Source organism: Babylonia areolata, chromosome 21 (assembly GCF_041734735.1).
Source record: "Babylonia areolata isolate BAREFJ2019XMU chromosome 21, ASM4173473v1, whole genome shotgun sequence".
Taxonomy (NCBI): domain Eukaryota; kingdom Metazoa; phylum Mollusca; class Gastropoda; order Neogastropoda; family Buccinidae; genus Babylonia; species Babylonia areolata.
Window position 1 is genome coordinate 8,039,248 of NC_134896.1, and position 26,694 is coordinate 8,065,941.

General features: G+C 42.0%; 1 protein-coding gene across 2 annotated transcripts; it reads right to left on the reverse strand.

Moving 5' to 3' along the window:
- Window positions 1–523: 523 nt before the first annotated feature.
- On the reverse strand, window positions 524–20,752 carry LOC143296266 (uncharacterized). Of its 2 annotated transcripts, none has more exons than XM_076608103.1 (5): window positions 20,640–20,752; window positions 16,818–17,108; window positions 12,470–12,650; window positions 10,971–11,140; window positions 524–6,523 (listed from the first exon to the last, which is right to left on the reverse strand). In XM_076608103.1, exons 2-5 carry the CDS (start codon window positions 17,100–17,102, stop codon window positions 5,990–5,992), a joined length of 1,170 nt encoding a protein of 389 aa, XP_076464218.1. In that variant the 5' UTR covers window positions 17,103–17,108; window positions 20,640–20,752; the 3' UTR covers window positions 524–5,989. The 2 variants fall into 2 exon arrangements, with proteins under 2 accessions (XP_076464218.1, XP_076464217.1); XM_076608102.1 differs by having other exon boundaries at window positions 20,623–20,735.
- Window positions 20,753–26,694: the final 5,942 nt, after the last annotated feature.

Sequence of the window (26,694 nt, forward strand, 5' to 3'; positions counted from 1 at the left end):
TCCTACTTACAGAGATATTATGCCGTGACATCACCATACCTCCTATCTACAGAGATATTATCATGCCGTGACATCACCATACCTCCTACCTACAGAGGTATTATCATGCTGTGACATCACCATACCTCCTGCCTACAGAGATATCTCTGTGCTGTGACATCACCATACCTCCTACCTACAGAGGTATTATCATGCTGTGACATCACCGTACCTCCTACCTACAGAGGTATTATCATGCTGTGACATCACAATACCTCCTACCTACAGAGATATCTCTGTGCTGTGACATCACCATACCTCCTGCCTACAGAGATATCTATGTGCTGTGACATCACCGTACCTCCTACCTACAGAGGTATTATCATGCTGTGACATCACCATACCTCCTACCTACAGAGATATCTCTGTGCTGTGACATCACTGTACCTCCTACCTACAGAGGTATTATCATGCTGTGACATCATACCTCCTAATGAATGACACATGAAGTTCACCAGAAGTGGCTGATGATTCAGAAGAAAACTGTTAAAAATATTTTATGACCAGCAACTGGATAGTTGGCAGAATATTCAGAAGAAAACATACATTATGTAACAAAAAGTCAAAATAATAAATGGATCTGATATTGTTTATTGATTGTCTTAAAGACACATTTCTTGATTTTGAATAAGCCAGTCATGATTGAAATGCATAAATTAGCTATTTATACACCATTTTTAAAGACATAATTAACTTGCGCACAGAATATGTGAACCCTATGCAGATATGATATTCGTTTAATATTGGAAAAATATACAATAATATTCATACACACACTTAAGTCACACACAATATGTATATAGATATAGATGCACTGCTCTCTATTTTCCTGTATGCATACAAGTTGATCCGGACTCTTACATCAGAACTTCAGAGAAGTGCAGTGGAAATGAGATACTTCAGGAGACTCCTTGGCATCTCCTTCAAAGACCTCATGAATCTCCAACAAAGACCACATTACTCCTTCTTCTTCTTCTTTGCGGTCGACAGCTACGCAGTCAGGGTCGAAGTCCGAGGGATGCCACAAACTCGGACGTCCGGTGAAGATCGGCTGCCGTCCCCCAGAGGTTGGTGTTGAGGTCAGCACCCCCAGGCCAGGACTGCTGCCGCATCTTCTCATACAGGGGGCAGTCTTGGAGAATATGGGATGGGGTCTGGTCAGCCTGGCCGCAATCACATAGGGATGTGGCTGCCACTCCAATCCTCTTCAGGTGTGCTCGGAGGCCACAGTGTCCTGTGCGAAGGCGGTAGATGGTAGTCTGGTGTCTTCTCTCCAGTGTCCTGATGGGATCTTGGTGTGCCTGGTAGCCTCCGTTCAGGGTGACCCAGCCTCTTCGGAATCTGCCGCGGAGGAGAGTTTTTGCTTCCTCATATGTGGCAGGAATGGTTGGCTGTGTGAGCTGGCTTCCTTCCTTAGCGAGGTAGACCACATTACAAATGAAGTCAGGAAAATCATCAGTATGGAGACCTGGCCACAGTGGAAAAAAAAAGGGAAAATGAGATGGTAGTCTGTGACAAGAGCTGGCAACCTCTCCTGGACCATCCTTAAGGGATCTTTTTTTTTTTTTTTTTTTTTTTTTGTGTGTGTGTTTTCCCGGACTTTCTTGGGTCGACCACCGTTTTATTTTGTACATAAATTTAATATGACAATTCAGAATAGATGGAAAAGAAAAGAAAAATACATAAAAAGATTTTTTTTAATCTGAATACAGTCAACATTAACAATAACAGATGGAAGTCATAACCAAGACCAATATCCAGCATTCCATAACTATATCATTGTAATCAATAGCAATTATGGAATGAATCACCCATACAAGAAAAAGCATACAACTTTTCATTAACTGAATCAAGGCATGTGGAAAAAATAAGTTAACATCATCATCATCCTTCAGGGATCAGTGCAGGGGACAAGGAGTCAAGGCAGACAACGGAAGAAGACATTGAATGAGAACAGTGCCACAAGAGGCCATTCCTACAAACTATTAAAAGTTTCAGTAAAAACTTCCAGATTTGCACATTTCTTTACTAACAGAGTAACAAATGTTTGGAATAATTTGTCACAAGACGTTGTTTCCGCAGGAACAGTGAATACATTTAAAAATGATCTTGATATTCATTAAAAAATTTTTAAATACAAAACTCATTTACATATTTATTGATTTTTCAAGCATTGCGCACTCTATGTTGAAAAATGCACCAGACATATATGGGGACTCTCTTTTTCTTCCCCACTTCAAGCGGGCAAAAGGCCTTGTCAGGCCTGCACGCCTTGATATTGCTATGATATGAAGAAGGCAGACATCACTGAGTGGGCACAGAGGAACACAGGCCTTATTCTTTGACCGCCAGAAGTGGAGAACGTTGGTAATGTGTTGAGCTGTGCAGCGCCTCTACGACCAAAGCAGGTTTGGGGACCAGTGATAGTGACTTCCCCTTCCTGATTTGGCCAAACAACTCATTGAACAAGGAGAAACAAGCCCAGCACAAATGTTAGGAATGATGTTTACATGGAAGGGGAAGGATTAAATGGTACTGCTGATTAATATCAGATCACCAATAAGAGAAAGGATTAAATGGTATTGCTGATTAATATCAGATCACCAATAAGAGAAAGGATTAAATGGTACTGCTGATTAATATCAGATCACCAATAAGAGAAAGGATTAAATGGTACTGCTGATTAATATCAGATCACCATTGAAGGAAAGGATTAAATGGTACTTCTGATTAATATCAGATCACCAACTAAGGGAAAGGATTAAAAGGTACTGCTGATTAATTAATATCAGATCACCAGTGAAAAGAAAGGATTAAATGATACTGCTGATTGATTAATATCAGATCACCAATAAGAGGAAGGATTAAATGGCACTGCTGATTAACATCAGATCACCAATGAAGGGAAAGGATTAAGTGATACTGATGATTAATATCAGATCTGATCACCCACAGCTGTTTGTCTCCATTGCCACATTGTTTCTGTTTGTTAGCAACTGTTCATCTTCATGGAAAACATCTTTCACATTGTCAGCGCATATGTTAGTCATTGTCTGAATTCAGTGTCCGACTGGTCTACCATTCAATACACTTTCTTCACAGCAAAACTATTTTTTGTCATATACAAAACTTCTTCAAAGAGATTTCTTCAAAGGGCATCTCATTATCAAGCACCTTCTGTCTGGAATTCTGTTCCTCTGAATATCCATCACTTAACTATGTTGTCCTCTTTGAAAACAAACTTGAAAACCCACCTGTTCCAACAGGCCACTGGGTGTGATGAAGCATGGCTGTTTGTCTGCAGTCTTCCTCTTCTTACCAACCCCACTTTACCCTCACTGAAAACACCATGAAGTGTGTGTGCCTACTGGTGGGTGTCTACTGTGTATGTGTGTGTGCAAGTTTGTGGTGCGCTCTGTGTGTGTGCACATGTGTATGTGTATGTAGGGCATATTTTGTGCTGTGTGTGTGTGTGTGTGTGTGTGTGTGTGTGTGTTCATATCTGCAATGTGTAGTAATGTCTTGGTGTATAAAGATACTCATATATGAGTTGTTTTTTCATGTGCAAAAGTATGTAAAATGCACTATTGTGCATGCATTTCAAGTTAGGCGCTTACAGCCCATAATATTGGGAGTATGCACCACATGAGTACTATCTATATCATTACAGACTATGCATGAGCACACACACACACACACATCAACTAATATCGCTGTAGTGAACAGATGTTATGAAGGACGCTGTTGACCCCCAACTCCAAAATCAGCTAGTTGGCTCCAGCAAGGACTGACCAGATAGCAATGTTGTGCATTATCTTGGAACAGTTGCTGGAGTGGAACTTGCCCCTCTATGTAACCTTCATGGACAATGAGAAAACATTTGACAGCATGGATTGGCAGGCCCTCTGAAAGCTGCTGAAACATTACAGTGTGCGGAGAAGATCACAAGCATTATCTAGAACTCAAATGAATGGATAACCTGCAGGGTGGCCCATGGCCAGCAACTCACCAAAGCATTCCAATAAAGACAGGAGTGAAACAAGGATGCTTTCTGTCACCTTTCCTGTTCCTACTTGCAACAGACTGGATAATGAAGACCTCCACAGCTCTCTAGTGGACTTTTTGGACACAGCTGGGTGATCTTATCTTGGCAGATGATCTGGTCCTTCTCTCCCACAACCATCAACAGATGCAGGAAATGACCAGTGCTCTTGAGGAAACCTCAGCTCACCTGGGCCTCAACATCCACAGTGGTAAGAGCGAGCAAGATCCTCAAGGTCAACACGACAAACACAACACCCATCAGGCTGGAAGGCGAGGCGCTGGAAGAGGTGGACAGCTTCACTTTCCTTGGTGGTGTCATTGACATGCAGGGTGGAACAGATGCTGACATTAGAACCTGCATTGCCAAGGCAAGGGCAGCTTTCCATCAGCTGAAGAATGTCTGAGAATCCAGTGATCTCACAATCAACATCAAGATCAGGATCTTCAACACTGTAGTAAAGCCTATCCTGCTCAACAGAGCAGACACCTGAAGTATCACGGTCACTGCAATGTAGAAAATCCAAACTTTCATCAATACCTTCCTCAGGATTCTTCAGATTCACTGGCCAGAGGAAATCAGTAGTGAAGAAATATGGGAGCGAACAAGACAGCAGCTTGTAGAAGAAGAGTTTCTCCAAAGATGCTGGAGATAGATCGGTCACACACTCCGCAAGCCTGCATCCAGCACCATAAGGCAAGCTGCTGCCTGGAACCCCAAAAGTGAAAGAACAAGACGGTGCCACAAAATATGTGGCGCCATGACCTGTGGGCAGATATGCAGAGGACAGGCTGTGCATGGGGACAGCTGGGGCGACTGGCACAGGACTGGGATGGCTGGACAGCTGTTGCTGATGGCCTGTGTCCCAGGTGGGGCAACAGGTATCGGTGAGGTGAGGAAAAGATGTTAAACTAAAGAACAAATGAACAGACAGAAAGACACACACAAACACACCTAGAGACAAACACACACATTGAAAACAGAAAATGAAAAAGGGTGATTTAAAAATGCCAAAATACTTTTTAGATCAGTCTAGAGATTATATTCATACATTAAAAGGCACACGAGTTATTAATCATATACAATGATTTGGCAGTAAGAAAAAATCTAACAGTTTTGCTGTATTCAGTGTAATAAATAACAAACAGTTTACAAACTAATGAAATACAATACTCCAGTGAAATGAGTTGTTGTATTTCCCATCACTTCTTTGGTGAAACGAGTTGTACATCCCATCAATCAATTCTGTTTTCTCAGACATACAAGATCTATTTTCTTGTATTATTCAGACCACATGATTAATATTCAGGGGGATTCATTGATGAGAGGAACAGTTCCCTCCCATCAATTAAATCAGTTTTCTCAGATGTGCAAGATCTGTTTTCTTGTATTTTCCAGACTATAGCATTAATATGTGGGGAGATTCACTGAGGACAGAAACAGGAAACATTTTCTATTTCCCTTAGATGCATGGGAATCTTTGTCCCCTTTTTTAAAAATAAATCAGTTTGTATTTCTCTTTTTTTTCACAACAGATTTCTCTGTGTGAAATTCGGGCTGCTCTCCCCTGGGGGAGCACGTCGTTACACTGAGAGTGCCACCCTTTTTTTTTTTTTCCTGCATGCAGTTTTATTTGTTTTTCCTTTCAAAGTGGATTTTTCTACTGAATTTTGACAGGGACAACCCTTTTGTTGCTATGGGTTGCTTTACGTGTGCTAAGTGCATGCTGCACACAGGACCTCGGTTTATCGTCTCATCCAAATGACCATGTTTATACATTGTACAACAACGAATGTTTGTTGCTCAATTGAAGTTTGTACCTGATTTAAAAAGTGGCACATTCATGATCTGTCAGCTCAGTTTTAACCTGATTTGAAGAGAGACATACAGTTGATATATGATTCAGTTTCAGTTCACAGAGGACACGATGGGAGCAAGGAGGCGACAGTCAAACTCATTGGCAGAAATGACCTGGAACACTGCTGTACAAGAGTGCCGTTCCTGAAAATGCTTCTGTTCTGCATCAGCACTGGTCAACAGCACCTCAACAGACTCCCCACAAACCCCTGCAATAAACTTTGCCTGGAACTCGGTGCCTGGATACACCATGGCATTGTAGACTTTGTATTCGGCAAACACTTGGTCTTTGGTTGGCAGCTTAAGCATGACATCTCTTCGGATCTGGGCCAACTGGCCGCAGCGTGACCGTAGAGGGGTGGCTAGCATCTCCAGGCTGGCTGTTAACCGGTGGTTCAGAACCAGCTGGCACAGTCGCTCCAAACTTGGCACGTCGATAGCCGACGTGATGATGAAGACTTTGGTCTTGGGGTCAGCAAACCAGCGGTCCAGAAGGCTGGTCCAAACAGTGTAGAGGGTGGCGCCATCTGTCAGCACACCCTCCTTCAATCTGTGTAGATGTTTTTCCAAGGCAGAGGGCGATAGCTGCAGAGAGAAGACATTTGGTTAAGTGCAGTCCATTTTAGCAATGGCAACCAGAAGACATTTGGTTAAGTGCAGTCCATTTTAGCATGGGCAACCAGAAGACATTTGGTTAAGTGCAGTGCATTTTAGCATGGGCAACCAGAAGACATTTGGTTAAGTGCAGTCCATTTTAGCAATGGCAACCAGAAGACATTTGGTTAAGTGCAGTCCATTTTAGCATGGGCAACCAGAAGACATTTGGTTCATTTGGGTAAGTGCAGTCCATTTTAGCATTGGCAATCAGAAGACATTTGGTTAGGTCCAACCCATTTTAGCATGGGCTACCATTTTAGCATGGGCAACCAGAATACATTTGGTTATTGTACTGTATTTGTATTGCATTACTCTTTTTTGTCACAACAGATTCTTCGGGCTGCTCTCCCCAGAGAGAGTGTGTCGCTACACTGAGAGCACCACCCATTAAAATTTTTTTTCCTGCCTGCAGTTTTTCATTTGTTTCTCCTATTGAAGTGGAATTACTACTGAATTTTGACAGAAACAACCCTTTTGTTGCCGTGGGCTCTTTTACGTTCGCTAAGTGCATGCTGCACACCAGACCTCGGTTTATGATCTCATCCGAATGACTAGTGTCCAGGCCACCACTCAAGGCCTAGTGCAGGGGGAGAAAATACTGGTGACTGTGCCATGATTTGAACCAGTGCGCTCAGATTATCTCGCTTTCTAGGTGGACGCATTACCTCTAGGCCAGCACTCCACACTTAAGTGCAATCCATTTCAACATGTCAAAATTTGCAACCCCTGCACATATCAAATATCCCCTGTCTGTAGGTACATGCCTCTTCAGTACAGGGAAACTGAAAATCTTGTGTGCACAGCTGAAAAACCTGTGTCTTGAAACTGTGAAGTGATGTGTGGGTTATTCTGTGTACAGAGGACCAGTCTCTCCATAGGACAGGGTGTCATTACAAAGGCTTCATGAAGTGATGTGTGGGTTATTCTGTGTATAGAGGACCAGTCTCCATAGGACAGGGTGTCATTACAAAGGCTTCATGAAGGGATGTGTGGGTTGATCTGTGTATAGAGGACCAGTCTCCATAGGACAGGGTGTCATTACAAAGGCTTCATGTAGTGTTGTGTGGGTTATTCTGTGTATAGAGGACCACTCCATAGGACAGGGTGTCATTACAAAGGCTTCATGAAGGGATGTGTGGGTTGATCTGTGTATAGAGGACCAGTCTCCATAGGACAGGGTGTCATTACAAAGGCTTCATGTAGTGTTGTGTGGGTTATTCTGTGTATAGAGGACCACTCCATAGGACAGGGTGTCATTACAAAGGCTTCATGAAGGGATGTGTGGGTTATTCTGTGTATAGAGGACCACTCCATAGGACAGGGTGTCATTACAAAGGCTTCATGAAGTGATGTGTGGGTTATTCTGTGTACAGAGGACCAGTCTCCATAGGACAGGGTGTCATTACAAAGGCTTCATGAAGCGATGTGTGGGTTATTCTGTGTACAGAGGACCAGTCTCCATAGGACAGGGTGTCATTACAAAGGCTTCATGAAGTGATGTGTGGGTTATACTGTGTATAGAGGACAGGTCTCCATAGGGCAGGGTGTCATTACAAAGGCTTCATGAAGGGATGTGTGGGTTATTCTGTGTATAGAGGACCAGTCTCCATAGAACAGGGTGTCATTACAAAGGCTTCATGAAGGGATGTGTGGGTTGATCTGTGTATAGAGGACAGGTCTCCATAGAACAGGGTGTCATTACAAAGGCTTCATGAAGGGATGTGTGGGTTATTCTGTGTATACAGGACCAGTCTCCATAGAACAGGGTGTCATTACAAAGGCTTCATGAAGTGATGTGTGGGTTATTCTGTGTACAGAGGACCAGTCTCCATAGAACAGGGTGTCATTACAAAGGCTTCATGAAGTGATGTGTGGGTTGATCTGTGTATAGAGGACCAGTCTCCATAGAACAGGGTGTCATTACAAAGGCTTCATGAAGGGATGTGTGGGTTATTCTGTGTATAGAGGACCAGTCTCCACAGAACAGGGTGTCATTACAAAGGCTTCATGAAGTTATGTGTGGGTTATTCTGTGTACAGAGGACCAGTCTCTCCATAGGACAGGGTGTCATTACAAAGGCTTCATGAAGGGATGTGTGGGTTATTCTGTGTATAGAGGACCAGTCTCCATAGGACAGGGTGTCATTACAAAGGCTTCATGAAGTGATGTGTGGGTTGATCTGTGTATAGAGGACCAGTCTCTCCACAGGACAGGGTGTCAGGTTTTACAGATATCAAACTTGAAATTAACAGAAGAGATGGTTCTGTTTGGTAATTGTTCAACAATTGTGTGTGTGTATTGGTGGGAGGGAGTATGAGTTGGTCATGAATTTAACATCTGTTCACTAAAGTGATTTTAGATGGAAAAAAAGGTGTGTGTAGTGTATGTCTGTGTTTATGTGCATGGGAACATGTTCGAACTGTTTACAATTACAAATGTGACAAGAAATGGAAATTTGGAATGGAGAAGGAAACTTGGGGAATGGAAACAAACCAAGGAAGCCAATTAATTAACCACAAAACCATCCATCTGACAAACGATAAAAAGAACCATAAAATCAACTAACTGGTATTACTCACAGGTAATGAGCTATTGGACATTTAGAATTAACCACAAAACCATCCATCTGACAAACGATAAAAAGAACCATAAAATCAACTAACTGGTATTACTCACAGGTAATGAGCTATTGGACATTTAGAATTAACCACAAAACCATCCATCTGACAAACGATAAAAAGAACCATAAAATCAACTAACTGGTATTACTCACAGGTAATGAGCTATTGGACATTTAGAATTAACCACAAAACCATCCATCTGACAAACGATAAAAAGAACCATAAAATCAACTAACTGGTATCACTCACAGGTAATGAGCTATTGGACATTTAGATAAACTAACACAAAATTCACAAGTTAACGATGAAGAGTTAAACATTTTCATTACTGAGTTTTGGGAAAGAATAGGAATAAACTCTTTAACTTAACACACGAAAGAATATGCAAATTTATAATGTTCTGTCTTAATAGGCATACGTTCATTATTCTTGGTATATTTTGTTTTGAAGACATCAGTTTTCCATCTATACATAAGAATCTGTATTTCCTTATTGACGCAGAACTGAATGTTTATTGTGTCAAGGTCAAACGTTGTGTGATTATTTTCATATCTTTTAAGGTTATGTTGGAATATATCCCAAGCAACGTTGTCTACTAGTAGAAACAGAGAAAGGTGTATGTCATTTAGATCCGTTCTTTGCTCCCCTTTTTGCTGCTGTTTCAACCTTATCATATGTATGACTGGATGTGGGTATGTGTATAGATATACATAATAGATATACACAGCCAAGGATGTCACTATGTCAATTTGTGTAAAAGTGTTGTATATATGTTTGCCTGCTTTTTTGACTCACTTGTGTAAACAAAGTGAGTCTATGTTTTAACCCGGTGTTCGGTTGTGTGTGTGTGTGTGTGTGTGTGTGTGTCTGTGTGTCCATGGTAAACTTTAACATTGACATTTTCTCTGCAAATACTTTGTCAGTTGACACCAAATTAGGCATAAAAATAGGAAAAATTCAGTTCTTTCCAGTCATCTTGTTTAAAACAATATTGCACCTCTGGGATGGGCACAAAAAAAAAAGAAGAAAAAAAAGAGTCTAATTATATGCAAACTGCATTTACTGTTACATTTATATTTTTTGTATTCTCTAAACTTGGCACTTTGATCTGATATTCTGACCCAACAACAAGAGCAGTCATTATTATCCTTTTTTGTTCAAACAAGAACTTCTTTTGCTAAGCATGGAAGTTTTATTTATTTTGCAAACGTTTTGGTGCAGATAGTAAAAAAGGGAAATTACTCTGTAATTAATGCTAGGGGACTTAACTTGCTTTAAACTGATCTTTTTCATCTTAAACATTACATTTAAAAAATATACTCAATACATAAAAAGCTTGGATTTTTTTTTTTAAAAAGTGTATCACAAGTGAGTCTTTGTTTTGTTTTGGCTTACTTGTTTGTTGTCTTTATTTTTTGCAAAATTCTTGATAAAAAAAGTATCCCCCCCCCCTCCCCCCCCAAAAAAAGGGCTTCAGGCTTGATCATGTGTGCTTTAGCTACCAGCACTGTCATCATCACCTTTCTACTTCTTGAATTAAGATCACCATGTTTGTCATAAAGAAATTACTTCTCCATGTTATTGTTCTGATTCACCCCAAACACACACACCCCCATACACATGCACAAGTGCCCACATGCACATGCAGACATACACACACACTGTCACACATGTGCACACATACACACATGTGCGCACGCACACACACACACACACACACACACACACACACACAGAGGCAGAAGATGTATTACCAAATTGTCAAGGTGATACATTTCAACAGCTTTCTCTCCCAGCAAAGGGAATGTGGGCACGTGGTTTTCATCCCTCTGGTGTGCCTGCTCTTTACCATGCTTCCACATTTCTGGAGCTGTCAGCACTTCCAGGTCATTATCCACAACAGTGTCAGGCCAGTCCTCCAGATCTAAAGCACACACATGGACAGAAACCAGACTTTAACACAGCAGTGTCAGGCCAGTCCTCCAGATCTAAAGCACACACATGGACAGAAACCAGACTTTAACACAGCAGTGTCAGGCCAGTCCTCCAGATCTAAAGCACACACATGGACAGAAACCAGACGGGCGCAATAGCCGAGTAGTTAAAGCATTGGACTGTCAATCTGAGGGTCCCGGGTTCGAATCACGGTGAAGGCGCCTGGTGGGTAAAGGGTGGAGATTTTTACGATCTACCAGGTCAACATATGTGCAGACCTGCTAGTGCCTGAACCCCATTCGTGTGTATATGCTAGCAGAAGATCAAATACGCACGTTAAAGATCCTGTAATCCATGTCAGCGTTCGGTGGGTTATGGAAACAAGAACATACCCAGCATGCACACCCCCGAAAACGGAGTATGGCTGCCTACATGGCGGGGTAAAAACGGTCATACACGTAAAAGCCCACTTGTGTGCATACGAGTGAACGCAGAAGAAGAAGAAGAAGACAGAAACCAGACTTTAACACAGCAGTGTCAGGCCAGTCCTCCAGATCTAAAGCACACACACGGAGAGAAACCAGACTTTAACACAGCAGTGTCAGGCCAGTATCCCATATCTGTAGCACACACATGACACAACAAAACTTTAATACAACAGCGCTGGTTTGCATCCCACAGTTACCAGTATTTTCTCCCCATCCATTACACCCTGAGTGGTGGTTTGGACACTAGTCATTCAGGTGAGACGATAAACCAAGGTTCCATGTGCAGCATGCACTTAGTGCATGTAAAAGAACCCATGGCAACAAGAGGGTTGTCCCTGGCAAAATTCTGTAGAGAAATCCACTTCAATAGGAAAACAAATAAAACTGCAGGCAGAAAAAAATATATAAAAAGGCCTTCAAAACTCACTTGTGATAAGCACTTAAAAAAAAAAAAGAAGAATAAAAAATACTTAACAAATTCAATCAAAACAACACGACCAAAAAAACTGTTAAAATGTGTTCTGTATTTAATATTTTAAAGCTTCAGATTAAAAAGATAACAAAAGAAAAAGCCATAAAATACACCACCACCAATCTATCCATCCATACACCACCACCAATCTATCCGTTCTCCACCAATCTATCCATTCTCCACCACCAGTCTATCCATCCATTCACAACAACCAATCTATTCATCCATCCACCACCACCAATAACTGATATATCCGCCCATTCATTCATCCAGCAAACTTCCTCTACCCCGCTCCCATCCTCCTCATAGCCTATCAATACCCCCCCCCCCCTCCACCTCCATCCCTGCCTGGTCTTACTTTTGTTGAAGATTTCCTTTTTGATGGCACGGAGGTTCAGCCTGAGCTGTGCATCGAAGGGCTCGTTCAGTGTCTGTCTTGCCAGCCCTGGCCCCTCCTGGTACACACGCAGCACTTCTGGGAAGTGAAGCACAAACCAGTCCACAGCCAGGCAGCCAGACACTGTCACTTGCCCTGTGGCCTGAAAGCATGGGGATGGGTTACCATGGTTACATCACAAGACTCAAACACACACCATGCGGGGTGCTGTCAGACAGAGAGGTACAAACACACATGATGTGGTGTGCTGTCAGACAGAGAGGTACAAACACACATGACGTGGTGTGCTGTCAGACAGAGAGGTACAAACACACATGATGTAGTGTGCTGTCAGACAGAGAGGTACAAACACACATGATGTAGTGTGCTGTCAGACAGAGAGGTACAAACACACATGACGTGGTGTGCTGTCATACAGAGAGGTACAAACACACACCATGCGGGGTGATGTCAGACAGAGAGGTACAAACACACATGACGTGGTGTGCTGTCAGACAGAGAGGTACAAACACACATGATGTGGTGTGCTGTCAGACAGAGAGGTACAAACACACACCATGCGGGGTGCTGTCAGACAGAGAGGTACAAACACACATGATGCGGTGTGCTGTCAGACAGAGAGGTACAAACACACATGACGTGGTGTGCTGTCAGACAGAGAGGTACAAACACACATGACGTGGTGTGCTGTCACATAGAGAGGTACAAACACACATGATGTGGAGTGCTGTCAGACAGAGAGGTACAAACACACAAGATGCAATGTGCTGTCAGACAGAGAGGTACAAACACACATGATGTAGTGTGCTGTCAGACAGAGAGGTACAAACACACACCATGCGGGGTGCTGTCAGACAGAGAGGTACAAACACACATGATGCGGTGTGCTGTCAGACAGAGAGGTACAAACACACATGACGTGGTGTGCTGTCAGACAGAGAGGTACAAACACACATGACGTGGTGTGCTGTCACACAGAGAGGTACAAACACACATGATGTGGAGTGCTGTCAGACAGAGAGGTACAAACACACAAGATGCAATGTGCTGTCAGACAGAGAGGTACAAACACACATGACGTGGTGTGCTGTCAGACAGAGAGGTACAAACACACAAGATGCAATGTGCTGTCAGACAGAGAGGTACAAACACACACCATGTGGTGTGCTGTCAGACAGAGAAGTACAAACACACATGACGTGGTGTGCTGTCAGACAGAGAGGTACAAACACACATGACGTGGTGTGCTGTCAGACAGAGAGGTACAAACACACACGATGCAGTGTGCTGTCAGACAGAGAGGTACAAACACACATGATGCAGTGTGCTGTCAGACAGAGAAGTACAAACACACATGATGCAGTGTGCTGTCAGGCAGAGGTACAAACACACATGATGTAGTGTGCTGTCATACAGAGAGGTACAAACACACATGCACAGCACACAGATTCATTCAAAAAGGACACACACAGTCAGACAAAGAAAAAGACATACATTTTCACAAACACAAATGTTTTCTTTCTCTCTCTTTAACACAATTACTCACTATCACACACCTGCATTCACTCAGTTCAAGCTCACATGACACGTAGACTCGCACACAATGCTCACAGTCTGACTTAACTCCAACCCAGGGGTAAGCAACAAGACAAGTTAGAGACACTTCTTTTTTGTTTTTACAAAATTCAAAGAAAAATTCCAGGGATTCACAATAATAACTTTTCTAGTCTCCATTACACTTTCCAGTTAGGGTTAAACAAAGTTCATAAATCTTCATTCTTTGCATAAAAAACTCAAACTGTTTCTCAGTTGGACAAGTTATTCACTTCACCTGAAGATTCTTTGCTGGGCATCTTATCAGCCAAATAACACTGTCCCAAAACTGGCACTGAGGATCATATGACATTCTCAAAACCAAACTAAAGTTAACTGAAAAAAACAGAACAAGAGGCAAGGCCTTCAAGACTCACTTGTGCTACATGTTTTTATCCAGTATATATATATATATATATATATATATATTTCTATTTGTATTTCTTTTTATCACAACAGATTTCTTGTGTGAAATTCGGGTTGCTCTCCCCAGGGAGAGCGCGTCATTATACTACAGCGCCACCCATTTTTTTGTATTTTTTCCTGCGTGCAGTTTTATTTGTTTTTCCTATCAAAGTGGATTTTTCTAGAGAATTTTGCCAGGAACAACCCTTTTGTTGCCGTGGGTTCTTTTACGTGCGCTAAGTGCATGCTGCACACGGGACCTCGGTTTATCATCTCATCCAAATGACTAGCGTCCAGACCACCACTCAAGGTCTAGTGGAGGGGGAGAAAATATCGGTGGATGAGCCGTGATTCAAACCAGCACGCTAAGATTCTCTCGCTTCCTAGGCGGACGCGTTACCTCTAGGCCATCTTATATATATATATATATATATATATATATATACATATATATATATATATATATATAAAAGTTTGGGAGAAGAAAAAAAGGCACGTGAGCGGGATTGAACCATGCACATTCAGTTCAGAAGCAAGCAGTGTTATCCCCACTGCTGCGGTGCATCAGATGTCTTTTCACCAAATCTAATGTTTAAAGCTTTTTGTGTTTCTTTGTGTGACAAAGATGTGATTATATTGGACGTAATAACACCGTTTAAATCAAGGTTTTTTTTTTGTGTGTGTGTGTGTGTGTTTTTTAATATCTGGATTATTTCGGAAATTCTTTTAATCAGGCAGTAAAGATGATGTTGCCATCGCTTCAAGCACACCACAACACACTGCTATTTTCTCTAGATCTGCCAGTCTACAATGTGCTGACCGAAACTGAAAGAAATGATCAAATGAATTTTCTTTTATGTTCATTCAAGTTAATTCAGTGTCCACTTTACAATATTTATATGCAGCAAACATGTCAATGATGTAGTTAGTGTCACTGTATATGTTCTGTCCAGAATTTGTATTTCTTTTCTTTTAATTGCGAACAAGAAAAACCAGGTCATGCCGTCTTCTTACCAAACATAGCCTGTGTTCCGGAAACTGGGAAGTGGTAATATAGTGTTTTCAGATTCTGGAATGTACCTCAGTAAAATAAACCATTTATGCTCCGGAATACAGCTTTATTTGGGAGACTTACAACCTATTACTGGTATGACTGAAAACAATTTTCCTACTATGTTTAAGCCAAATTTGGTATTGGCAGACAAAGTATTTCCAGAGAAAATGGCAATGTTAAAGTTTACCACACACACACACACACACACACACACACACACACAGACAACTGAACACCGGGTTATAACATAGACTCACTTTGTTTACACAAATGAGTCAAAAAGGAGTACTTACATGTACTTTCACCCTGTTGAGTCCTCATTCTCATCTTACCAAACCAGTGTTCTCAAAAGTAAATGATTAGCAAAAATCCAGAATCTGTACAATTCAGAATGGATTGTAACAAATTTAACATGATCAAACTCAGTGAGAACACTGAACTCACCACAACTTCAGCATAAGCTTTCCTAGAGCTAGACAGTCTTGACATCAAGGAATTACACTCTCTCTTTCACACTGACCCCAAAGCCTATCTATCAACAGGTCAGTCAGGACTGCAACCAATACCTCCGTTTGCCCATATGCCCGAGCACAATGACAATAATTTTGGAGCACTTCACATTACACCAATTCATGAACAAAACAAGTCACCTCAGCACCCAAAGCAATTGCCTTTCTCCACAAAGATCAGACCAAACAACAGTAACACTGCCAAGCCATACAAAATATCTTCCCTTCACAAGCAGTTAACACTATCATGACTTCAACCATAACTCAGTGTTATGACACTCACACACATGGGAAAAGAGACAAAAGAGAGAAAGAGGGAGAGAATGTTAAGGAAAAGCAAAAATGACACACAAGCAGACACCCACCCACGTATACACAGACAGATGGACAGAGTAACAGATACACACACCGACAGACAGACAGACACACACATGCGCACACAACTACAAAACAAAGCAAAAAGGAGTGAGTCGATTTCAAGAGAGACAGAGAGAGAGAGAGAGAGAGAGAGAGAGAGAGAGAGAGAGAGAGACAGACAGACAGACAGACAGACAGACAGAGTAAGACAATCAGACAGATACACAGACAGACAGATACACAGACAAAAAAACTAGACAGAGCTTGCATCTCAGAATTCCAACTTTATGCTCACCAGACACACAGTGAGTATCAAGTGAAACAGAAAGACAGACAGACAGAGAGAGAGAGAGACAGACAGACAGACAGACAATTCCAAAGTAATGCTCACCAAACACACAGTCACGGTCACAGTGTCAACACGCAGTGTCAGAAGATGTTTTCCAGAAGCTTTGTACAGCTTGCGGTAGGGGAACCGATACACCGGGTAGTTATTGGGGTGCTGAAGCACTTTCACCCACAAGATTCCAAGCACAGTGGAACCGTGGGGACTGACTGTTTCTATGGCAACCTGGCCTTCTTTCCCCAGGTTGAGCCTGACCTTTTCGCCACTTCGGTCAAAGATGAACTCCTGGATCTGTCTCTCAATGGCTGGCAAGCTGACAAAGGTGGCCATTTTGGTCTGAATCAAACAATGCAGGAAGTAAATCACAACTTTATCAAAAAGTAAATATTACAAAGCTTACCAATATGACATGAACAGTTTTGAACTGATATTTGAAATCTATTCTTTTAAATATTTTGCTGTTGAAGATAAACCACAATGTACAGCTGGATAATCTGGTAATATTGGTAGCTTTTTTTTTCTTCTAACCTTTGATATTTGAGATCTATTCTTTTGAATATTTTGTTGTTGAAGATGATTCACAATATATAGCCAAGTAAACTAGTAATACTGCCATTCTTTTTTTTTTCTCTCTAACAAATATTTGAGAGATGACGACTAATTTTATGGACTTGAATCAACTTCTCATACACTTAAAAAATTACAAAGACTTCTCATACACTTAACAAGAGACACACTCAACAAGTGACATCCACTTTCCACATACTTAACAAGCGACATCCACTTTTCACATACTTAACAAGGGACATCCATTTCTCACACACTTTACATGACATCCATTTTTCACACTTAACAAGTGACATCCATTTCTCAGAAGCTTTACATGACATCCATTTCTCATACTTAACAAGCGACATCCACTTTTCACATACTTAACAAGTTATATTCATTTCTCACACACTTCACATGACATCCATTTCTCACACTTAACAAGTGACATCCACTTTTCACATACTTAACAAGTGACATCCATTTCTCACACACTTTTATAAGACATCCATTTCTCAAAGGCTCTCTCACGCAACACGCATAAGTAAGTGGATGTGTTAAGTTCATGGGTTTGAGGTTAGAAGGCAGAGAGAAGGGAAAGAATGGGGGATGGGAGATTGGGGAGCTAGGGGATCAGCAGTAGGTTGCTGATGACTTTGTACTATTTGACAGTTTCTTATCCAGGCTAAATTCGTACACCCCAATCCCTCCCCCCCACCCCCACACCTCCCCCCCACTCCCACCACCCTCAACCCCCCAGCCCCTGAGAGACCTCCCCTTATGTAACAAACTGAAGCTGATGGATGAAAAAGGTCATGCTTTTGGCTGTTCTGTATTGATAGATGACTGTAAGTTTGTTAATACATTTTAGTATTTCATTAACGTAATATGACACTCAAACCGAACACCCAAATCTTAAAAAAAGTAAGCAAACACCCAAATCTTAAAAAAAAGTTTCCATTTTTGTTTCGTTCAGTCATTTAACACTTGTCCTTGGACAGAATTTAAGTATTTTCATGTACACTCATGACTGAAACCGTACACCAGTTGTGAAACACAGTGTTGCAGTACGACACTTTGCATCTGATGTGAAACACGGTGTTGCACTATGACACTTTACATCTGTTGTGGGAATACGGTCACTATGACATTTTACATCTGATGTGAAACATGGTGTTGCACTACGACTCTTTACATGTTGTGAAACACAGTATTGCACTACAACACTTTACATCTGATGTGAAACACAGTATTGCACTACAACACTTTACATCTGATGTGAAACACAGTGTTGCACTATGACACTTTACATATGTTGTGAAACACAGTATTGCACTATGACACTTTACATCTGTTGTGAAACACTGTGTAGCACTACAACACTTTACATCTGTTGTGAAACACAGTATTGCACTATGACACTTTACATCTGTTGTGAAACACTGTGTAGCACTACAACACTTTACATCTGTTGTGAAACACAGTGTTGCACTACAACACTTTACATCTGTTGTGAAACACAGTATTGCAATATGACACTTTACATCTGTTGTGAAACACTGTGTAGCACTACGACACTTTACATCTGATGTGAAACACAGTATTGCACAATGACACTTTACATCTGTTTTGAAACACAATGTAGCACTACGACACTTTACATCTGTTGTGAAACATGGTCACTGCGACACACATCTGTTATGAAACACGGTCACTACAACACTTTACATCTGTTGTGAAACATGGTGTAGCACTACGACACTTTATATCTGTTGTGAAACATCATGTAGCACTACGACACTTTATATCTGTTGTGAAACACGGTGTAGCACTACCACACTTTACATCTATTGTGAAACATGGTCACTATGACACTTTACATGTTGTGAAACATGGTGTAGCACTACAACACTTTACATCTGTTGTGAAACATGGTGTAGCACTATGACACTTTACATCTGATGTGAAACATTGTGTAGCACTATGACACTTTATATCTGTTGTGAAACATGGTGTAGCACTACGACACTTTACATCTGTTGTGAAACATGGTGTAGCACTATGACACTTTATATCTGTTGTGAAACATGGTGTAGCACTACGACACTTTACATCTGATGTGAAACATTGTGTAGCACTATGACACTTTATATCTGTTGTGAAACACGGTGTAGCACTACGACACTTTATATCTGTTGTGAAACATGGTGTAGCACTTCAACACTTTACATCTGTTGTGAAACACAGTCACTACAACACTTTACATCTGTTGTGAAACATGGTGTAGCACTATGACACTTGACATCTGTTGTGAAACATGGTGTAGCACTATGACACTTGACATCTGTTGTGAAATATGGTGCAGCACTACCACACTTTACATCTGTTGTGAAACACAGTCACTATGACACTTTACATCTGTTGTGAAACACGGTGTAGCACTATGACACTTTACATCTGTTGTGAAACACAGTATAGCACTTCGACACTTTACATCTGTTGTGAAACACGGTCACCTGGACACTTTACATCTGTTGTGAAACACGGTCACTATGACACTTTACATCTGTTGTGAAACACGGTGTAGCACTATGACACTTTACATCTGTTGTGAAATAGGCTACGGTCACTACGATACTTTACATCTGTTGTGAAACACAGTGTAGCACTTTGACACTTTACATCTTAGGTTTTATTTTATTTTATTATATTATTTTTTTTCTCAAAGCCTGACTAAGCCCGTTGGGTTATTCTGCTGGTCAGGCATCTGCTTGGCAGATGTGGTGGAGCGCATATGGATTTGTCCGAACGCAGTGACGCCTCCTTAAGCTACTGAAACTGAACTGAAACACGGTGTGACACTATGACACTTCACATCTGTTGTGAAACACGGTCACATCGACACTTTACATCTGTTGTGAAACACGGTCACATCGACACTTTACATCTGTTGTGAAATACGGTCACTTCGACACTTTATATCTGTTGTGAAACACAGTGTGACACTATGACACTTTACATCTGTTGTGAAACACGGTCACATCGACACTTTACATCTGTTGTGAAACACGGTCACATCGACACTTTACAACTGTTGTGAAACACGGTCACTTCGACACTTTACAACTGTTGTGAAACACAGTGTGACACTATGACACTTCACATCTATTGTGAAACACGATGTAGCACAATGACACTTTACATCTGCTGTGAAACATGGTGTAGCTCTACGACACTTTACTTCTTCCAAGCACAAAACTGATACTAGCATGAAACTGACACACAGCACAAGTTTACTCACAGAACTGGAATATTTACTCGGTTTGGAAGCGAATGATGATCTGTCCGAGATCTGTTGTCACGGAAGCATGGACAAACAGACCTTCTTCTTTAAAGAGTGAAAGCGAAGACCAGCAACTGGTTTCTTGGGCTTCCCTGAGAAAGTGAGGTCAGAGGGCGAGTTGCGTCGCTTGTTCTGTTCGCGCAACTGATTTCGCACTTACGATGTGCAAGGTTGGAACGATAATGCTAGGCCAGGGAATTTAGATTAAAATTTGCGTTAGGTCAAAATGTGTGCAACAAAACCGTCCTTTTTACGATAAAATAGAACAAATCATTCTGATCACACTGATCCCCCCCCCCCCCCCCCCCGCCCTCTCTCTCTCTTACATTTATTTGCTTATTTATCATTATTGTTGTCTTTTTTATATTTTTTTATTTTATGTATTTATTAATTATTATTAAGAAAGGTAACAAAAATTCTGCGGGTAACTATCGTCCAGTCAGTCTAACATCAGTTGTCTGTAAAGTTTTTGAGGGTTTTATTCGAGACGCTCTCTGCCAACATTTAACCAAACATGATCTGTTATCTAGAGAACAGTTTGGATTTACCAGAGGGCGCTCGTGTGTTACACAACTACTTGTTACATTACAAGATTGGTTAGTCATGCTAGATGAGAAGGTACCAGTCGACGCAGTCTACCTTGATCTAAGGAAAGCTTTTGATACAGTTCCCCATCAGACTCGTGAATAAACTAGGAGGCTATGGGATAAAAGGCAAGCTACTATTATGGATCAGAGATTTTCTAAATGGAAGATCACAGTTTGTAAGTGTAAATAGTAGTAAATCATCAAAGGTTAAGGTAACTAGTGGTGTACCACAAGGTAGTGTTCTTGGCCCAACCTTGTTCATATACTTTATAAATGATATGCCTGGTGAGGTAGATTGTAAAGTAAAAATTTTTGCAGACGACACCAAGGCTTACTCTGCCATCCGAAATATAGAAGATAGAGATCACTTGCAAATGTGTATACATAATCTGGTTAAATGGACAAATACTTGGCTGTTGCAATTTAACAGCGAGAAATGCAAAGTTCTGCACCTTGGAAAGAATAATCGACAGTATACAGGAAAAAGGGGTAACTCGAACAATGGATAGTACAACAGCGGAAAGAGATTTAGGGATCACGATGGACCCAGAACTAAGCTTTGAGGCACATATATATGATATAGTGAAAAAGGGAAATCAAATTTCTGGTCTTCTTGTGAGAACTATAACTAATAAATCTCCCGAAATTATGATTCCATTGTTCAAAGCTCTGGTTAGACCCATTATTGAATATGGAAACTCAGTATGGTGCCCTTACCTTAAAAAGCACATAAATATGATTGAAGGAGTTCAACGCAGATTTACCAAGTGTATAACTAGTAATACTATTAGTACTCGTGATCTTAGTTATGAGGAGCGCCTGGCTCTTTTTAATATGCTTAGCCTTGAGTTTAGAAGATTAAGAGGTGATCTCATTGAAGTATATAAGATCATGCACATTATTTATGATCCTTGCACCACCTCTTCATTGTTTACTATGGCTAACTACGATAAAACTCGAGGGCACAACTTCAAAATAAACAAAACTAATTTCGTAACTAACCAGTTCCGCAAGTTCTTTACTAACCGTATCATAAATCTGTGGAATAACCTTTCCTATGACACCATCAATGCACCATCGGTAAACGCCTTCAAAAATCACATTGACAAAAAGTTTAAGAACCATGTATTTTCCACAGAGTTAAATCTTTACTGAGCTGTAGATAAATATAGTATACACTATGCCAGATTTAAACAAGGGTTTATTCACAACAAGTGATCCAAAAGCACATAAATGGACACTGATTACGAGGGCAAAAGGCTTTTAGCCTATAGCCAAACATTTCTGTGATTCTGTGATTCTGTGATTATTTATTCATTTATTTATTTTTTGTACGCTTATAGTTGACTTCATCAAGTTTTTGCGCCTTATACATATTATTATTAGTAGTAGTAGTTCAGTTCTTTTTTTTAATGTATTTATCTTTTTTTTTCTCAAGGCATGACTAAGCGCGTTGGGTTATGCTGCTGGTCAGGCATCTGCTAGGCAGATGTGGTGTAGCGTATATGGATTTGTCCGATCGCAGTGACGCCTCTTTGGCTACTGAAACTGAAACTGATTTTAAGTTGACCACTATAGGGGGACGTGAACATAAGTAGATTTTGATTTCTGTTGTCCAGAATCAAATGTTTTTATCACTTCTGTCCGTGTGAGAGCGCCTTACAAAGAGTCGCAAGACAAGAACATGCGAAGGTAACGCAAGCGCGGTATAAGGGGTCGCCAGAGGAAAGCGTTCAGCGCGGTACAGTACATGTGACTGACTGCCGCCGCGCTGATGCTGATCAGTGTGAGCGGGTCACTGCGGCAGACAACTGATTCTGAACAGTATCAATATCAATATCAGTATCAGTAGCTCCAGGAGGCGTCACTGCGTTCGGACAAATCCATATTCGCTACACCACATCTGCTAAGCAGATGCCTGACCAGCAGCGTAACCCAACTGACGTGCTTAGTCAGGCCCATGAGAAAAAACAAAAAACAAAACAACAACAACAACAACAACAACAAAAACAAAAAACAACAACAACAAAATAACAAACACTGACTGACTGACTGAATGAATTTTATTTGTGAGGGTAATAGAATAAGCAACAATGTTTTTTTGTTTTTTTTCATCCAGCCCCCAAAAGAAGAAAAACTGGAGAGAAAAAAATCAACAAATAGATAGTAAATAACATCACATAGAATTAAACGAGAAAGGAAAACGAAAAAAACAAAAAAACAACAACAAAAAAAACAAACAAACAAAAACCCCCCAACAAAAACCACAACAAAACAAAACAAAAAACCCAACCAAACAAAAATCATAGCATCACATTCATTACAAATCATGAAGACTGTACACACAAACGCAAACATACTCTTTAGAGTAACATATACACGTGGAGAAAAGTGGAGAAAAGAAAGACAGACAGACGGACAGACAGACAGACAGACAGACATACAGAGACACAAGGGAGGGAGGGAAAGAGAGAGACATCTTTGAGAACAGTACCACCATACAACATTACTTAATTCATAATTTTTTTTTTTTTTTTTGCCATCGGATACTTAATTTCAATATAGAATTAGCAAAGTTTTCCCTCAGATAGTCATGATACCTTTTTTTGTTGTTGAAAACATTGAGACTTGTATGAACATCGAAAGTGTTGGAGTCTCCTGTCGGACCGACGGATGAGTAGGCAGGCAGGCTTATCTGGCGGTGTGTGTCCTCATATGGGAGAAGAGGCCGATTCTGGATGCGCAGCACTTCCCACAGGTGTTGCAAGGGAAAACGTCTCCAGAAGTTGAGCCCTGCTTCCTTCGCTCACGCTTCTCCTTAATGGCCAGCGTTCTCTTGTTTTCAAACGTCTTTATGCCACTAGAGCAGCGCATCCTCGAGCGAGAGCGGTCAAAGGCATCAGTTTCCCAGGAAGCGATGTCTATGTCACAGGCTTTGAGGTTTGTCTTCAATGTGTCCTTGAAACGCTTGCAGGGTCTTCCAAGTTCACGGTGGCCTTCCTTCAGCTGGCCATACAAGAGCATCTTCGGGATCCTGCTGTCTGTCATGCGGACAACGTGTCCTGTCCATTGTAGCTGACACTGGATCAGCAGTCTTTCGATGCTGGGCAGGCCGCTCCTCTCTAGGACCTGGAAGTTGGAGACCGTGTCTTGCCACTTTATGCCGAGGATCTTTCGTAGGCATCTCTGGTGAAACTGCTCAAGTTGTTGAATGTGACGGCGATACGTCGTCCATGTTTCACAGCAGTACAACAAGGTGGTCAGCACAACAGCTCTGTAGGTTTTGATTTTGGTGCTGAGCCTGATGCCTTTGTTGTTCCACAGCCTGTTGTTGAGTCTGCCAAAGGCGGAGCTGGCCTTGGCAACGCGCAGCGTCACTTCTGCATCAAGGGCTCCGGTGCTGCATAGGGTGCTGCCCAGGTAGCAAAACTTGTCGACTGACTTGATCTCTGTGTCATCGATCTTGATTACAGGTTGGGGGGAGGCACTGGCGTTCTGTGAGCTAGCTGGTTGGTACATGAACTTGGTCTTGCTGAGGCTGATGGTGAGTCCAGCAGGAGGTTGAGAACCTGTCCATAATGAACTGCATGTCCTCATGGGTGTGTGCAGCAAGCGCGCAGTCATCAGCAAAGAGGAACTCTCTCAACAGTGCCTCAAACACCCTGGACCTGGCGTGGAGTCGCCGCAAGTTGAAACGTTTGCCATCTGTGCGAAACTGAATGTAGATGCCCCGGTCACATTCTTGGAAGGCATGGCAGAGAAGAGAATGGAGAACAGTGTGGGAGCCAGGACGCAGCCCTGCTTCACTCCATTTACCAGAGGAACGGATCCGACATGTCAGTATTTTCTTGTACTGTCACCTGCATGCCATCGTGGAATGATGCAGTCAGCTGGATTAGGCTCTCTGGCAGCCAAACTTTAGGAGGATCTTCCACAGACCACCGCGGTTCACTGTGTTGAAGGCTTTAGTCAGGTCTACAAAGACCATGTAGAGCTCCTTGTTCTGCTCACGGCATGTCTCTTGCTTCTGGCGTACGGCAAATATCATGTCACATGTTCCCACTGACTGACACATCTCTACATTCTCTGACACCACTGACTGACACATGTCCACAATCCCTGACACCACTCCCTGACACATATCTAAACTCCCTGACACAACTGACTGACACATCTCTACACTCCCTGACACCACTGACTGACACATCTCTACACTCCCTGACACCATTGACTGACACATCTCTACACTCCCTGACACCACTTCCTGACACATATCTAAACTTCCTGACACAACTGACTGACACATATCTACACTCCCTGACACCACTGTCTGACACATCTCTACACTCCCTGACACCATTGACTGACACATCCCTACACTCCCTGACACCACTGACTGACACATCTCTACACTCACTGACACATCTCTACACTCACTGACACCACTGACTGACACATCTCTACACTGACTGACACCACTCACTGACACATCTCTACACTCACTGACACATCTCTACACTCACTGACACCACTGACTGACACATCTCTACACTCACTGACACATCTCTACACTCACTGACACCACTGACTGACACATCTCTACACTCACTGACACCACTGACTGACACATCTCTACACTCCCTGACACCACTGACTGACACATCCCTACACTCCCTGACACCACTGACTGACACATCCCTACACTCCCTGACACCACTGACTGACACATCCCTACACTCCCTGACACCACTGACTGACACATCCCTACACTATCTGACACCACTGACCGACACATCTCTACACTCACTGACACCACTGACCGACACATCTCTACACTCACTGACACCACTGACACATCTCTGCACTCACTGACACCACTGACTGACACATCTCTACACTCACTGACACCATTGAGTGACACATCTCTACACTCCTTGACACCACTGACTGACACATCTCTACACTCACTGACACCACTGACACACCTCTACACTCCCTGACACCATTGACTGACACATCTCTACACTCACTGACACCACTGACTGACACATCTCTACACTCCCTGACACCACTGACTGACACATCTCTACACTCACTGACACCACTGACACATCTCTACACTCCCTGACACCACTGACTGACACATCTCTACACTCACTGACACCACTGACACACCTCTACACTCCCTGACACCACTGACTGACACATCTCTACACTCACTGACACCACTGACACATCTCTGCACTACCTGACACCTAATGCACCAGATCTGAACAAAGCGCTCTCTGATCTGAACACTCCCCAAGTCTGAGCAAGAACCAGTACTCCTCCCCTGACTGGTCCTGTATTTCCCGCTCGGAGTTCCCTCCCTGCTTCAATGGCTGAAAGGAATTCACACATTGACTCTGTAATGTGTCCACAGAGAGCTCAGCAAGCGTGTCGT